The 16,475-nt window shown below is 47.9% G+C and overlaps 1 protein-coding gene and 1 long non-coding RNA gene across 9 annotated transcripts; one reads left to right on the top strand and one right to left on the bottom strand.

The window, feature by feature from the left end:
• Window positions 1–7: 7 nt before the first annotated feature.
• On the bottom strand, window positions 8–14,667 carry YDJC (YdjC chitooligosaccharide deacetylase homolog). 4 transcript variants are annotated; one of them, XM_069031283.1, is made up of 6 exons: window positions 14,500–14,667; window positions 13,712–13,884; window positions 5,707–5,866; window positions 4,897–4,996; window positions 3,810–3,987; window positions 8–2,379 (listed from the first exon to the last, which is right to left on the bottom strand). In XM_069031283.1, the coding sequence occupies exons 2-6, from the start codon at window positions 13,867–13,869 to the stop codon at window positions 2,037–2,039; spliced, it is 939 nt and encodes a 312-aa protein (XP_068887384.1). In that variant the 5' UTR covers window positions 13,870–13,884; window positions 14,500–14,667; the 3' UTR covers window positions 8–2,036. The 4 variants fall into 4 exon arrangements, with proteins under 4 accessions (XP_068887384.1, XP_068887383.1, XP_068887385.1 ...); XM_069031282.1 differs by lacking the exon at window positions 14,500–14,667 and adding an exon at window positions 13,965–14,158; XM_069031284.1 differs by lacking the exon at window positions 14,500–14,667 and adding an exon at window positions 13,965–14,158 and having other exon boundaries at window positions 8–2,346.
• On the top strand, window positions 4,878–16,267 carry LOC138119421 (uncharacterized). Of its 5 annotated transcripts, none has more exons than XR_011155504.1 (4): window positions 4,878–4,938; window positions 12,574–12,787; window positions 12,873–13,075; window positions 15,245–16,267. It is a non-coding gene; the product is annotated as an uncharacterized lncRNA (long non-coding RNA). The 5 variants fall into 5 exon arrangements; XR_011155502.1 differs by lacking the exon at window positions 4,878–4,938 and having other exon boundaries at window positions 12,413–12,787; window positions 15,245–15,616; window positions 15,802–16,267; XR_011155503.1 differs by lacking the exon at window positions 4,878–4,938 and having other exon boundaries at window positions 12,413–12,787; window positions 15,245–15,616; window positions 15,799–16,267.
• The last annotated feature ends 208 nt before the right edge of the window (window positions 16,268–16,475 follow it).

The following is a 16,475-nucleotide window of genomic DNA, read 5'->3' as shown; positions in this document are numbered from 1 at the left end:
TTTAATTTGAACTGGGTTGTCTTTAAAGCTTTCACAGAACCACTGAGGCATTTCCTTATCTCCCCGATATTTTACACAATTGAAAGGTTCCCTGTTGAGTAGTCTTTTAGTAGTTCTTTATTCATTTCTCTGATTAAACGGAAATTTGGGGTTTAATGCTCTTCACTTAAAAATACATAATTTACAAAATCCATTGTTTGTTCATAGCACAGCGCTTGGGTCAGGCTGCCCTCGGGTCTTCCATGCTCAGCTGCCAGGAAATGCCTCCAGAATTCCACAGGTGTGTAACGTCCTAATGGGCCCGATCAGAACCAATTCAGCGCTTAGAACTTGGAGTAATTTAAATGTTTATAATAAGGTTTAAAAGTATCCATAAGAATGTGGTGACAATTCCGTAAGCGATGGAGCTCCGCTTTCCGGCACCGGCCGCAGAGCGGCCCGGCGGGCACGGGGTGGCGCTGGCGGGTGCGAGCGCTCCGGGCGCGGGTCTGTCCCGGTGCCCCCCGGCAGCAGCGCCGGCAGCGGCTCTGGGGCCGAGGCATCCCCAGGGGTAACACCTCGCCCTGCCTGACTCGGCCCCGGCTCAGACATCTAAGTCATTTTCTATAATACAGGAAAGAATCGGGAAAAATTTTCTACAGCATCCTTGATGTTTTTCCTATTTGTACAGGACAAAAACTTCCTCCGACGTTACAGGAAAGGTCAGACAGTTCCTATTAATGATAGAAAGGGAGGCATTTCCAGCGGTGTGGGAGCAGACAGGTGAGTGGGTTCAGTTCACTCACCAGATGAAACCAAACCCAAAAGCCTCCTGAAGCTTTGCAATAGAAAAGGCCTGAGTTTATTTTTCATTTAAAAGGAAGATCATACTGACATTTTTAATATTAAAAAACATGGTTAACAAAACTGATTATGTTAAGTAGATCATTCTTGTGCAGAGAATGAGTATAAACAATCTAAAATAATTCTTCCCCTGTGAAAGTCGTACAGGAATTACAGGGCTGCAGTTAAGAACGTGTCAGCGTTACTGGGGCTTGTTGGAGTTCGAATGCTCCGGTGATGGGAATAAAAGGGACAAATACAGGGACCTTCTCCACTCGCAGCCATGCTTATGGCTGGCACAGCTCGTGGTTGTCCTGAGGGGCAGTGGGTGGTGCAAGACCAGTTGCTGCTGCTCTCATACACAGCAGTTACTGAAATAGCAGATGGGTCAACAGTTGCTGCTCCTGCAAAGTCATCCAGAAAAGTCTCTCCAACAGGGCTGTGGCTGATGTTACTTTCCTAGGGGGGCTTAATGCCAAGAGGCAACGTAACCAGGCAGAGACACAATTCCTGCCAGCTGAGGCGGCTCCTGGGAGGTGGCTGCAGACCCCACTGGGCCCCGTGTGACCCGACTGCTCCAACCAGAGGAAGGCTCCGAGGGTGACATGTCCCTGCACCCCTCACCATCGGTGAGCAGGTATGAGTTGGGGGGCAGGGACTGGCTGCTTTCAGAAAACCAAATGCTGAGGGTGTCCAGGCCCCTGTGGGTGACCTAAAATGAGTAGCTGCTCCAAAGCAGCACCCGCTCCCCAGCACGTTTCTTGCTTTGCCATTAAGTCTGAAAGGAGAAATCATCAGACCCCTCAGGGTGCTGTGCTGTAGTGTCTCACAGCCAAGTGTCTCCATGCTGCTCCTTTGCTGGCAGGAGCTGAGCCCTGGGAGCGTGTGTTCTACTGGGGTGGTGTGGAGGGGGTGTCACAGAAGGAGTTTGGCACATTTAGAGCTGACAATGTGGCCTTAAAACTGGCAGCTGGGGCTCTGGGGCACTACCTGGAGCTGCTCACAGGGTGGTGGTGTCCATTACCAGGCTGTTCACAGCTCCTGTGAGCTGTACCACGGGCTGTGACACTGGTTAACAGTGATCTGGACATTAGCAACTGCCTGTCTTCAGTGGATGGGTGGATGGGTGGATGGGTGGATGGATGGATGGATGGATGGATGGATGGATGGATGGATGGATGGATGGATGGATGGATGGATGTCTGCTCATTTATTTAAAGATCTTTGAATGAACACAGCTGAATGTTCCTGCTTTTGTAATGGCTCTGCAGCTCCGGCTTAATTAATGTCTGGAGTTCATGGAGGCGTTCCCAGGACTGTGAGAAATCATCTGGTCCTTCCCCACAGCCACCGACGGGAGGGACACTGGGGTACCCCGGGTGCACCATCAGTTCAATTGTCACTGTCCTGCTCTGCGGTGCCTTGGCCGTGAGCTCCAGGATAGCGCTGTCGATGGCACTCCGGATGCTGCTGACAGACATGTTCCTGCCCATGGTGCTCAGGCCTATGTAAATGTCTGGCCACCTGGAGCCAGAGGGGGGAACACTGGTGTTAATGCTAAAGAGGTAGGGAGAGAATTGTGTTACATCCAGTGGATTAGGAATCAAAATTTACCTAAAATTTAAGATAGAAAAGGGGGAGGAGGTTTTTTAAAACTTTTAACTATAAACAAAAGTAAAACCAAGAACTTTTCCTGATTGAAACCAGAATCCTGTTTCAAGCAGCAGTTCTGCAGGGACAGCAAGGCCCAGCACAGCCCCAGCACTGCTGCTGGGACAGTATTGACATGCACCATGTCACAGCACATGGGGTGTTTGGCATCTGTGAGCTTAGAGGTGCATTTCATTTTCCCAAAAGGGAAGAGCAGCACTGAAGTGAGAAATGCCACACTATCAAAGCAACTGAAGCCTGAATAATAATTCTCAGCTAACTAGAAACAAAAGTGACTGAAATAAAATAGCAACCACCCAGCTAAAGAAGCCTTCTGCCAGAATGTATCAAGGAGCCATAATAACTGGACAAAATGTTACTCCTAGAGGACACCACCAACATGCTGTTTCTTAGTAGCTTCACACAATTCTTTGCTCCAGTCTGGCTGCAAATGTCAGTTCTAAGTGCCTGGATGAGTCCAGGAGAGCTGAGCCAGTGCATGTGAGGGCAGAATGAGAACATTTTTGGAAGAAATCGAGGCTGGAGTCTCTACCTGAATGATCGCAGAAGAGCCCAGCTCGACTCTTCTTGAGAAGGGAGAAATGCCAGCCTGCTGCTGGTGTTCAGAAGAACTGATACCAAAAAAAAAAAAAAAAAAATTCCCAGAAAATAATGTTTCCAGTGGACTGAGGAAGTAATGATATCTGCTCCCAAGGAGAGGTGACTGCAAAGGTCTCTAGTGAGAGGCCTTTAATCCATAAAACACTGTCTAAGCTTTTAAGAGAAGGATTTTATTGGAGGAAGGGCTGAGCTTTTTTGGTTTGGCCCCTGAGATGCAGGACACTGACAAGGCTGTTTGCTTAGAGCAGGGATCACCAGCTGTGGTACTGCCAACTCTCAGAGCTTCTTGCTTCCCCTTAACACATACTTGCTTCGAGTTAATCTCTTTCCTGCTACTTAAAACCCTTTCTCTAATATGACTGGAAGATGAAAATTTAGTTCTTGAAAACTTTCCCTAGATAATACTTTTAAAATTCCAGTGTTGATGCAGCATTTCTCCTGACATTTCAGATGCCAGGCTTATGCAGCTTCACTAGAAAGGCTGAGAAGCATATCCTGGAAAGAACATTCCCTTTCAAGTGGAAAATGACTCATCTCCTTCAAACAAAACCTCCTAAGCCTTTGTGCCCCCCCGGCACTTTTGTCCTCCTGCTGAACCTCTCTTTAAGTCCTAAGAGGAAAGAGAAATGTGGTGTTCCATTTTTGAAAGATACTATCAGGAACTGATACAATCTTAATGTTTTACTACAAAAAAGGATGAGTAACACCTGTCTTACCTTATTCCATGCTTTGTAAACACATCCACTGTGTTAAAAGAATCTTCTTCTACTCCCAGGTAAAAGTCCATCAGAGATGGTGGAATCCAGTCACAGTTATGCAGGCCTGGCTCTATTGGGACACGTGTGTACTTAATCCCATATTCCTCTAACACCTCTGCAAATACGTGCCTGACCTCTGTAAGTAAAACCAGAGACAGCAGTCAGTAGTTGGATAACCAGCTTCTCATGTCCCCTGCAGGCTGTTAGCAGAGAGGCTTCTTTCTTTTCTGTGTTTAAGAAAATAAAATTCCATTTGGTTTATCTTCTGCTGAAATTCCTCTGTATGGGAGTCACCTTCTGTACAGGAAACATTTCTCCCTGAACTTCTGCTGTAGGTGCCTTGTCATTCTTTCTTTCAGCACTGAGCCTTTAGTCCAGCCCCCCTTCTAAGTGAGTGACTCTGGTCTCAGAGTGCACCAGAAGTGACTGCACTATCAGGAACAAGTTCTTCATCAAGTCCCTGTACAGCTGAAGCAATGTTATCCAGAGGCAGTTAGTATTGGAGTGGGGAAACCTGGATTCTTTTCTCACTCCATTTCCCATCTGCATACCACAATTACTTTATTTGCAAAACAAGGACAAAGGATCCTTGATCATCTCTAAAGCTGAGAACTGCAGGCAGGGACTGGGGTTGGAACACAACAGACAGGATGGAGTTCTTGTAGCATCTGAAAGAGCCACCAGCTATTGCAAGCTCCAACATTCCAGTTTAAACTGGCCAGTCTGCTGCTGGCTTTGGTCTTCCTCCTTCAGTCTGGGTGAGAACATGGAATAAGGATGCTGAGGAGAATTATTGTTCCTTGAAGGAAAAGGTGGAACCTGGGCCATTTGTGCCATTAATGCCCTGGTGTTGCTGTGGGAAGACCCAGGGCTCCAAGCAGTGAGTTTGGGTCTGGGCAGGACTGTGGGGTCAGGTGGGAACATTCAAACTGCCAGCAGGTGTCTCATGGAGGAGTTTATTGCCCATACATGGAGCTGTGGCAGGGGGAGTCCCCTCTGAGCTGACCCTCTCACCTGCTTGGTGCTGGGAGGATTTCCTTCTTACCTGGGAGAACATGGACGTGCTGGTGCCCATCCATGTGAGGAGGTAGGTGACCTGTCAGCTCATGGAACAGCTCCACCTGGGCCTTTAGCTCCTGCTTCACCTGTGCAGCAGAAAAGGGTCAGAGCAAGCCCTGGCAGAGGCTGAGAGCAGGGGAGTGATGGGGCTGCTGGGACTTCACTGGGCAGGAGTCGGGCCCTGGCTCTGGGAAGCACCAGGTGCTGTGGTTGTACAGGGATGTGCAGCACTGCTGGGCTGCCCAGAGCCTCCCCTGGGCATGGGGCTCTTTGTGGTACTGCTTATGGGGATGGTGCTGATACTGGGATGTTCTAGATACATAGGATATTTGAACACCCATTTCTGTTTAAAACTAATGCAGTTTTGACCACCTGGACATGTTCATCCTTGCTCACGGGGCAAAACCAGCCATCTCCCTAGAGAATCAAAACCTATCACAAGCTGATGAAAAGCCTGGTGCCTACTTAGGACTTTTCTGTCCTTTGCTCTATACTGATCTCTAGGTTCCTTGCAAATACCTGTTCCAATGCCCCTTCTGCCTCCTCAGATAGGGGCAATATTCAGTGTATACAGGCACTGAATCAGGGAGAAATGTGTTCTCAAAGGCTGCAGAGCCTTTGGCAGAATGAGGCCCAGGACCTAAAAGCCAGCTCAAGCTGCACAGGCAGGATTCATCTCTAAGCCTACTCACAGCTGGGATCTGGGAAAGGTCCTCAGCTGTTCTGTGCTGGGATAAATGCAGGCTGATTTGTATCAGGAAGGCAAGTTGTACAGCTGTATGTGGCTTTCACCTACCTCTGACATATTCAGGAGACCTTTTGACAGAGCTGTTCTGAATCCCATTTTTCCATGGAAGAATCCATCTTGGTTGAGCAAAGAAGAGTTTGTCTTGAGCACCTCACATACAGGGGAGCCCTCGGAGAGGTTGGCATGCAGGCCTATTGGGATGTTGTGTCTGTAACAGAATTAAATATCTGCTAAGCTTTGCACCTCCTTTACTGTGGTCAAAGAGGGGGAGATTTAAGTGTAAGAACTAGACGGATCTTAGAGGTGTTGCTGTACTCACTGGAGTACATCTTTGTATCCCTGCTTTGCTAGAAAGGATAGCAGAGTGACCCCAGCCACAGCAGGACATCTCCAGGTAACCACCCTGTGCACTCTGCCCAGGGCCAGCCTGTGAGTGCCCCCAAAACCTGCTCCCACTCTGGCTCACAGCACAAGGTATCTTGGGCTAATTGCTGTGACTGCACTCCAGTAACTGCAGTCACTGGTAGCTAACTGAAAAATCCAGACCTTGCAGCCTTTTCTAAAGCATTTCCTTAGCCCTTGCTAGGTCTCCCCTTGAGTTGTACACCCTGTTAAAGATGATACCTTTATGAGACATTTGGGTTTTACTTGATGACTCCTAAAGCTGCCCTTAAGTAGAATCCAGTCATTTATATATAAACAGTGCCCAAGGAAGCTATTATGGCAACAGCACAGGCTATAGGTGTAAATACTGTCTGAGTTTAAGGGTTTCCTGGTCCAAGGGGCTGCAGCTGCAATTGCCTGCAGTGGCCAGGCTTCTGTCTACTGAAGCAATCACTCTGTGAGTGACAAGGCTGAGCTGTACAGAGCAGCATCTCCCTGGCACAGCTGAAGAAGGATTAGTGATTGATTAACCAGTTGCACTCTGTGACATTAAAAAAAAAAAGGAACCACGGAGCTGGTGTGGCTGCAGAGCTCCCCTCAGCCACAGGGCTTAGCAGGGTGCTGGTGTTTCCTTCTTGGTCTGTGCTGTGGATTCCCCTATGAGAACAGGACTTGTGCATGCTTGGATTTGTGCTGGGTCTCATTAGCGTTTCTGGAAATCCTCAGAATCAGTAGCCAAAATGATGCTTTGAAACTTTTTCCAAGACAACCCGTGGCCTCTGGCTGACCCACTGAGTGGATGACAGGACTGCAATACTCTGTCTGTGCTGCCCAGTCTGAGCCATGGTGCAGAGTGAATTTCAAGGCAACAAGTCTGTGATGCTTTAAATTCTTCTTGGAACTTCTGCATGGAGCTCCTAGAACTAGGTGTGGTCTGTCCCTGGTACAGCCCTTGTATCACAAGGAGAAAATAAAAACAATCTCCATCTAGGCAAAGTGTGGAAAACTGAGATCTTCCCCTTCCATCTGATGTCTGAGGCTGACTAGTGAAGCACCAACTCACTGGAGACAGGACTGTGGATGGATTAGACCAAGTCAGAGTCATTTAGCTCCTTCAGGTCCTAAGGCTTTGGCCCTTGCAGGACTGAAAGCCCTTTTTTCCTGGCACTTCTATGTCTTGATCCAGGTAGATGGTGCAGTCAGTTGCTAGAAACTACTTCTCAAAGACACAAACATTAGGAGCCAAGTTGTATGCACAGCTCTGTGGAACAAAATGAGTCCAGTGTGTGATTAAGCAGCTCGAATGTTTGTTTAACAGAGCAAAACAGCTTTTGGAGGAAAAGGTCCTCTCTGGCTTTTCTGATCTGGTGATTTCTGTGCAGCAGGGCCTGGTTGTTTCACTGATGTTAAATGTTCATCGTAGCTGGGGCCTGAGCACACATGCACACCAACTCCTGGCTAACACAAGAAGTGGAAAGTGTGTCACTGGGGGTGACAGGCTGCAGGGCAGGGCAGGAGGCAGCTACAGTGCAGAAAGGGTACTGTGGCAGGAGGGCTTCCCCTCCATCCTGTGAGCTGCTGAGCACCCTACATGAGCCCAAAGACAGATGGGAAGCCTGTGGTTTTGTTATGGTTTTCTTTTAGAAGTCCACCCCAGATTCTTTATCATGCCTCTGGGAAGCTCTTGACTGCATCAGCTGAAGTATTATTTGTACCACAGCCAGTGCTGTTTGCAAGAAAAAAAGGATACATGTGTTAGCATGAATCAGCAGATGGACTTTTTCTGTTGAGTACTCTCTTTCTCATGTGTTGTGGGAGGGCAAGAAATGAACAGCTGAGCCTCTCAGTATTGTCTCCCAGAAGCATCAAATGAACTGCCTCCAATTGTGCAATGCCTCAAATGCTGTGAGGAAAGCTATTTCCAGGAGAAGGCAAGTCCTTCTGACAGGTGTGGGACAGCAAGGAGCCAAGGGCTGCACTGGGGAACATGAGAGCAGCTCCTCACCAGAGCCAAACCCAGCCCCAGAGCTGGGGAATGTGCAGAATGTGGAAGTGCAGAGAGAGCTGGCCTTGTCCTCGGGTAAGAGGAGACTCTGGCTGTAACATTAGAGCATGTTTCAGAGCTCTGCCTAACACCAGCTGAGTATCTTAATAGTTTTCTCGTGGAGTCAGTCCTGCCTTGACAGACTGCGCATGCTGAGGCGTCTGGAGAGGAATTGCTTGTGTTTAATGGCTCTGAGATACAGCACTGAAAAAAAAAATTCAAAATGCCACACATGAGAAATTTGTTTAGAAATATTCATTTTTGGGAGGTGCAACGAGGAAGGCATGAGGGGAAGGTTGTAAGGATATGGGAAGCAGGACAGTTCAGTGGGTACAGCAGAGTTCTACTGCAAGCTAGCAGGGAGAAAAGTCAAGGTGCAGGAATATCCTGAAAGGATCCATTTTTCAGAGTGTGTATGAGTGTTTCTGCTACAGAAACAACAACAAAAAGAAAGCAACAACTTTGTAGTTGCCCATATCTTTCAAAAGACTGTAAAATATCTGCTAATTTATTGGCTGAAATACTGATGCTGAGACCAGCAGCTCAAGCAGCTTATATAGCATGTGATGCTGCCCTGGGACCAGAGCTCAGCTGTTGTGGGTTTGGCCTCATCCCCGCTGCTCTACCCAAGCCATTTCCAGGCGGGACAGGGTGAGCCCTGGTGGTCACTGCTGGTCATGAACTGCTAATTGTTCACACAATATGCAAAATAAAAGGATTGGCGTTGGGCTTCAGGCAACAGTTTAGTTTCTGCATACAGCTCTCATTGTCAAAACAAAATGATGTAAAGAATCTACATGGTGTCTCTAAATCCTTTTTGGTGACTCTTTTAAGCAGCAGTGATCCTTCCAATCTGTTTGGAGAGGCCCCTGTCTATGTTTGCAAGTCTGTCCCAGTGCCACAGGGAGTGCAGAGATGTGAAGCAGGATTTAGCACAGGGGTTCAGTTCACTCCTGCTAAAGCCACAGGACAGTGGCTACAGGTGTGTGCTCCTACAGCAGGGGCGTCATTGGACTGAGCTGCCTGGGAGTTTATGGAGAAGAGGTTGAGGCCACTGAGGTTAATCCACTAGTGAGCTATTTGCACTGAAAGTTGGCTGTTCCCTTTGTGGTTCTCTTCTCACTATCCCCTGTAGAGGTGGGAGGAAAAAAAGGAGAGGCTTGTGCAGGAGGAAATATCCTTACAACAAGTGCTACAAGGAGCAAGAAAGAATTCACCCTGGAAAGATATCTGAGTCAGCAGGCCCAGCCCAGTTATCAAAGAGAGAGGAAACACAAGCAATTAAACTGCTTAGACTGCTTCCTTTTCACGTAGTTGCTCGTTCTGCCACATGAGTGCTCTGAACAAATGTCTCTGCTGAGGCAATGTGCAGCTGCCATCCCTGTTCATTCACATCCTTGGCAGCAAAGGGACCCTGGAGATGGTTACTACACCGAGTCACTCTGAGTTTGGTGGATGAGTAACAGTGTCCTGGGTCCTGCCTGGCCATGCCACGGGACTCTGTGTATTCCTGGGAGTAGGAATAGCTGTGGGAATTACGAGATTTGCCAAGCACAGTCCCAATTGCCTTGCTGAAGGTTTCATGCCCTGGCATAAGCATGGCACTTTACCCTTTCCCTGGACAGGTAAACAGATCCCACCTTCAACATCCTATTTGTATCATCCAGGAAATTGCTGATCATCAGGTTTCAGCCCAAGGGTGACCCAAGTCAGAGCCTCATGTAAATATCTACATATAAACATCCCACTTCCATGAACACCCAAGTGTCTGAAGCCAGACAAAGCAAGGCTTTGAGCAAAAACACGCACTTCTCAGTTTCCTCATGCTGGCTTTTGCATACTTCCTCACACACACTTTTACCATTCACTAATATCTGTCTTTCATCAAACAGCATCTTTTCTTGCTCTGTTACTGCTAAGAACCTATTTCTTCTGCCAGAAATGCTCTTAAGCCTCCGCAGTGTTAAGAACTGGTGCTGTAACATAGCTTAGGGACCCAAGTTTCTGTTGTAATTACATCTTTGTATCAAGTGCAGCTCCTGTGCCTGTAGCCTTACGTCAGTAAAATGGACTGTTGCCAGCAAAGTCAATATGATCTGGGATTCTAGTATTAGGCTTCAGATTGGGTCCCACCCCTAGCCAAACAGTTCAGCAGTGGAACTGTCTGCTGTGTGATTAACAGTCAAACAAAAGGGTGATGAGAAAGCATGAGAGATTTCTAAATTAGTCAGATGGTGACTGGGAGGGTCAGAATTAAGTCACTATTTACACACATATTTTGCAATTAGTGTTGATGGGAAAGGAAGTGAAAACATAAAGAGCAATTAAATGTGGCTTTTTTAGATTCTTCCATTAACTGTACCCAGATGTTGTGGGGGCTTCAGCTGATGTTCAGTATTTAAACTGCAAAAAAATACCCAGGAAGACTGAGATTGTGTTCTAAAATATGTCACTTTTCATAAGCTATCTGGACACAAACAAATGGAAAAGGGTCCGAAGGCTCAGTGACACCTGAGCTGTTTGATATAAAGGGAAGGGGTAGAGGATATGGCAGAAAACTGTCTTAGGTGACTCTATTTCTGTCTCCATCTTTCTCAGGAAAAATTAAGGCATCTCTTCATTTCGGGTTACAAAATAACCCTTCTAGTTTCTGGGAAAGGCTCTGGAATAATCACCAGGAAGTCTGTCTGACTTCAAGGTAGGACCTATTAAGTAGAAAATTAAGATTATACTATATGGATAAGCAGGAAATCACAGTCAGTTGAGATCCCATAAATAGAAAAGTTTTGAGTTACTGAAAAAACCCTCAACCCACAATGGCAGTCTGTTCTCCCACCTGCTGCTCTGGTTATGTTTTGCTCTGGCAGATGCTATCAATAGGTTTGTCATTTGGTGATGGATCAGGCCTCTGCTGAAATCTCTCTGTTGCCAGAAATGAGTGTGCCCCTTCTTTCAGCCCAGTTGTGACAGTGAATGAGGAAAGCCCAAGATCCTCAACCTGAATGTTAAGGAAGGTGTATCTTTTACTACCTGGTTCTGCTGTTCTGCAGTTGGCTTGTGTTAGAGCTGATACAAAGATCTGCTGACTATCATCACATGTCTGCCAAGGCTTCTAATCAAGACTCAGGGCAACAGATGGTATACTCAGAAACTACAGAATTATTGTGAAAATTAAAGGAAGAAAGACATTTCAGAGGAACTGTGCTCCTTTCTGAAGGATGCTGAGTCCTAACATTGTAGGGCAAGGTGAGGTGCTTAGGAAGGAAAAGTTGTCTACTTATTAATTAGCTCTGTCTGTGTCCAATTAACTGAAAACCAGGTGAGGAATGAGAGCTTAAGACTTGCAGTGACAAACAATCATGTTAGAGACAGTTTATCAAGCAGCCATAGAAGCAGTCCATCACTGACAATCCTGGCACCACCTGTGTGAAAGACCAAATTCCACAGCACTGGAATGTGCCCCAGGAAAGGACAAACTACTTGCTTCAAGGCTCTTCTTTCAGCTGGGGATAGATCCACCCTTCCTGCTTATGCCAGTGGTCAAGGCTGAATAGGAGAAGAAAAACATGGGGAGAAAAAAAAATAGGCAGACTTCCATCCATAAAATAAAAAGCCTCAATATTTACAGTGGGATGGGAGATGACACCAAGCAGGGGAAAGAGGGAATAATATTGGCAAGACAGTCAAGCAAGTGATACTTTCCCCTTTTTGCACCACAAGATGAGGAGAGCTCAATGACGTTTCTAGTAAATCTGACCTATTTGTCATCTGTGTAGAAAGAGTTTGAATAAGCTTTTGTAACATGAACAAATATCTCAAGGGTGACACAGGAGTTTGTTTACACACACAGGTGCCAATTAGCAACAGCTGAAGGGCTTGCACTGAACCTGAGTAACCCTCTTCTTCACACCTGCTAATGCTCCCCCCATGTCTGCGTGGGGCTGAACACACCTGCAGAGAGTTACACAAATGAGGAACTGTAGAACCTGGGCTGCTGATCTTCAGTGCTGACAGATATTCCCAAAGTCGCCCTGCTTATATGCTCAGGAACAGATTTATATGCATTTCATTCACATTGACAATTCAACATTACATTCTGCCCCACTCCCCCCACCAAAAAAAAAAATCAAATTGTAGCAGCAGGCTGCAGCCTCTGCTGTCCCCTCTGCCCTCCAACCTGTCTTTTCAAACCTGTATCAGCTGCCAGCACAAGTGTCATGACCTGGATTCAAATATGCTTTTTAAACCCCTGATTACATGGCCTACTTCCTGGCTATGGAAATGAGGCCAGGTGGATTCTATTTTAAAAGCCTGCTAAAGACTGTGGCTAAAATAGCTGACAACATTACCAGATCACTGGGGTTTAAAGGGTTTCACAGTGCCTCTGTGTCTGAGATGTGCTGGCTTTCTCTATGTTCTCTGTTTCATTTACTAATAGGATTGTAGGAATTTCAGTGGTGTTGTGCCCCTCCCCTTTTCATTCCCAGGCAGATCCTCCCTCGATGTTTGTGTGGAATCTCTAGCCTTTTTACACTAACACCACAGCCTGGCTTTCTTCTGCTACCCTACACCAAAGAAGCTACAAGCAATTTTCAAGTACCCCTAAAACCACAGCAAAGTGAGGAGAGATGCTCAATGACAACAAGGACAGCAGGACTCTCATGAAGCTCTCCCCCACAGCAGCTGCATTTGAAGCTTAAGGTCTCAGTTTATTTAGTAGCAGTACAGCTCCTTTCCTTTTCTGCTTTCCTAAATTGTTTCTCAATCCTGATGTTCTCTCTTTCAGGACATACTCCTGCTTCCAAGTGCCTGCCCACAGCAGAGCTGATGCATTAGCTGGGTTTTATCTCCCAAATATAAATAATGCTTCCTATTAAAGGATTTGCTGGACTAGTCCATGAGACTGACACATAGCATTTGATCTGCTGCAGAGCTAACTGTGCCAGCAGCCTCTGAAGTTGGTGAAGAAGTAAAGGTGGTAGGTACAAGGTATTATCCCTTTCTTTATGTATGCATTTTTTACAGATGTGTTTATCAAACCTAGAATTAATAGAAATATTAATGTGCTTTTATTAAAAAGTTTATGGGGTGGAAAAAAAAAAAATCAGGTTTTCCACTACCCAGATTTATAAATAAGCCTTTGCAGAATCATACCTTTCCCTGATTCTGCAATGAGCCTGGCTGACCTTGTCTTCAGCTTGGGTAAAATGGATCAAATTAAATGAGATTTAAAGACTTGTGCTTTTATTCTCTAACAGTTTCAGGGGTAGCAGATTGGTCTGAATATATAACGTGCACTTTCATTCCGATGATGCATCCTTTAGGAGCGCGGAAGGAGAAAGTATAACAAACCCAAATTCCACTAGTCAAATAGTGGAAGTGCCTTCCTATCCTGAAGGGGGAAAAAAGGCACAGTGGCTAAACTAGAGAAAGACCATTATGGATATTGGTTGGCAGATCACTGGTTTTACTATGAAGAGTCTTACTAAGTGTGTCTGAATACAGTTTTCTTATACCAGCCTGAGCAGTGATACAGTGTTTATTCTGGGGCTACAAAATTCTAAATTTTCCAGGCTTGGCTTTTTGTGGAGGCTGTCCACAAAGGAGCTAAGGAAAGTAGCTTACCTCCTTGCCAATTTGGCTGCATCTGCTGCAGCACTTCCGTTGACTAGAAGGGACACGTTAGATACCGCACCAGCCAGGAAACAGTCCACGATGCCTTGGTTTCTCCGAGGACAATAGCCAAAGTCATCTCCAGTTACTATTAGCTTCACCTGAAGCATCCTTAGATGTCATCCCTGGCAAAAAAGTAAAGGAGGTTAAATCGGAACAATCAGCAGTCTGCAGATCACAGGCAAGCAGGAAAAGACAGGCTTACCGGGGGCGAACCCAATCGTGACTCAGCCCCTGACTAACTCCTCCTGCTCCACCTCAGCCCGCCGCTGTCTCGCAGCTCGCACAGCGGCCGGATTTGCGTGCGGCCGCCGGGCTCACACCATCCCTCCCTGCTCCTGCCTGAGAACACCAGCCTTGCCTTCCCCTGCGGGGGCAAACCCTTGCGTGCAATTTGTACCTCTGGGGATGAGGAGGATACGAAAGGTCAGGGACTTGGTGGGATGATTTAATTGACCGAGGGTGCGTCAGGGGTTCAGATTCCATTCCCGGGCACACCCTCGCCCGCGGCACCCAGTGAAATGGCACGGGTGCGGATCACCTGAGGCAACCCCCCAGCCGTGACGTCTTTGAGGTCACCGATCCCCGGCCCCATCCGGCGCGGCCGGAGCGGGTGCGGGCCGTGTCCCCGGGGAGAACCGGGACTGGAGCGGCCTCCGGGGGCCCGGCCCTGCCCTCCCGCTGCGGCGGGGGCGCAGGGGACCCGCCAGCCCCCCTCCCGCGCCCGGGGCGGTGCGTACCTCCGCTCCGGCCCGATCCCGGTCCCAGGGCCGCCGCCAGGTGTGGGCGGCCGCGGCCGCCGCTGCCCCGGGGGGGACGCTGGCCCCGGTGGCGGAGCTGTGCCCGCGCCGCCCCGCCGCGCATCCCCCTGCCCGCGCTGCCGAGTGGCCCCAGGCGGGAGCTCCCCGCGGCGCGGCGAGCACGGAGCGGCCCCGCCGCAGCGCCGGCGCCTCCGAGCGCGACGAGCACCGGGGCGGCTCCGCCGGCGGCCCCTGGCGGCGGCGGCCCGCAGCGCCGCACGGCCCGGTACGGCCCGGGCCCCGGTGCGGACCCGTGCCGCTCTCTGTGGCGGTCTCTGCTCCGGACCCCCGAGGTGAGACCCGCCTTTGGCTGAGGGTGATACAAGCAATTCAGTTCGTGCTCTGTGCAGGCTTCAGCGCAAAACTGATGATTCCAACGATGCCATGGATATGTAATCCTGCAATCGGTGACGGTCACAGTAGCCACTTGCTTGTTTTCCCCCACCTTGGCTTGCTGGCAGTGTGCACTCAGTCTGAATTCAGAGTCACAGGGCAGCAAACCCTGGCCAGGAGGTCCCATGGCTCTTGGTGTTGGGCTGGAGAACGCCAGGGAGAACAGACGAGAGTTTCACGAAGGGCAACTTCTAACATGCTGTCATTCAGTGCTGGATGTCAGCCAGCTCTCCATCAGGCTGCATGTAAAATCTTGTTTGTTCTGGCATTGAACTGCTTTTTCTTATTGCAGAAAAGCTATTCTGGATCTACCAGAATGAAAGTGAAAGTGTCAAGTACTCAACTGAGAATTGGAGAATGGAAGATACTGTCAGGCTGTGTTTTTTACCTGTGGAAGAGGATGAAGTTCTATCAAAGCAGAACAACCTCCTTCTTGGTCTGTAATATTATCACAAAACATCCACCTACTTCTGACATTGGAGGAGGAAAAACAAACTAATGTTTGGGTAGGGAGAGTGGCAACTCAGAAAGTGCCCTGGTAACATGTCCATGGATCCAGGGTAGCTGCCTTGGTGTTTGCTGCTAATTTGTTCCAGGAAGCAGGGACTGGGACTCATGCATGGATGATGATGATTTCCACCTCTGAACCTGTGCCTGCATGGAGGTAAGTGAAGAAACAGCTGTCAAGCCAAGCACGGGCTTCTTGGAAGAGCAGCTGGAGTGAAATGGGTTTGGAAAAGGCTTTAAGGGTTGTTTCTGTGGGAATTGACTGACTACCCTGCTGCTTAATTCCTGTACAAAGAATATATAAAGAAACCAAAGCCTTCAGGTGTCTCCTTTTTTCAGCAGAGTTCAATTCCTAAAAGACAGCTGGTGTGCCCATGCCCCAAAGTCAAGGGGACTTTGACTACAAGGACATGACTTGTAGGCACAGCCAGAGACTGACTGTCCTCAGGAAAGGAAGAACCATCACTTTGGAGACATAGAAGCACACTTCAGCAGAGGAAATGCCACTGTTTTCACACTTTGGAGCTAAAGTTTGAAACAACTATGTGGGGGCATGAACACCTGTGGAAGCAGTGGTTTTCCAGGTCTGTCTCCTAACAAGGAATTTGGAATCACTGAATTGAGGTAGGTTCAGCCCTGTTATCTTTAGGCTCTCATCAGTTGCAGTCCATGTAGCAAACTGCTACAGAACTTTGTTTGCGTTCGACTCAGGGCGATCCGAGGGGCAGCTAAGTTTTGGATGATAATTTGTAAGTTTATTTGGATAGTTTGAAGGAGAAAAATAAAAGCAGAATGGGTGGCAGCAATATTATTAATGGGAGAATTTGGTTCCTACGCTGTGGTCCCCCTATAGGCCTTGAAATGGGCAGCATTGGAAGACTGGGAGCATGGGAGACTTCTGCTGTCCATCAATAGTGGACATCAGCTGTTTGTCACTTTCTTACTCTCTCTTGCGCTTCCCTGTTCATGTAAAATGAACACTGACTACTGCAAATGATGGTGAGAGCCGGAGACAG

Source organism: Aphelocoma coerulescens, chromosome 15, assembly GCF_041296385.1.
Source record: "Aphelocoma coerulescens isolate FSJ_1873_10779 chromosome 15, UR_Acoe_1.0, whole genome shotgun sequence".
In the NCBI taxonomy this organism is placed as follows: domain Eukaryota; kingdom Metazoa; phylum Chordata; class Aves; order Passeriformes; family Corvidae; genus Aphelocoma; species Aphelocoma coerulescens.
This window is presented reverse-complemented; position numbering and strand designations above follow the sequence as displayed.

Coding starts and splice junctions, on each gene's coding strand:
- YDJC (XM_069031283.1), bottom strand. CDS start 13,869: ATGCTTCAGGTGAAGCTAATAGTAACTGGAGATGACTTTGGCTATTGT. Junction 4,997..5,706: donor GTCTCCTGAATATGTCAGAG/GTAGGTGAAAGC, acceptor TCTGCTGCACAG/GTGAAGCAGGAGCTAAAGGC. Junction 2,380..3,809: donor TTTACAAAGCATGGAATAAG/GTAAGACAGGTG, acceptor CTACCTCTTTAG/CATTAACACCAGTGTTCCCC.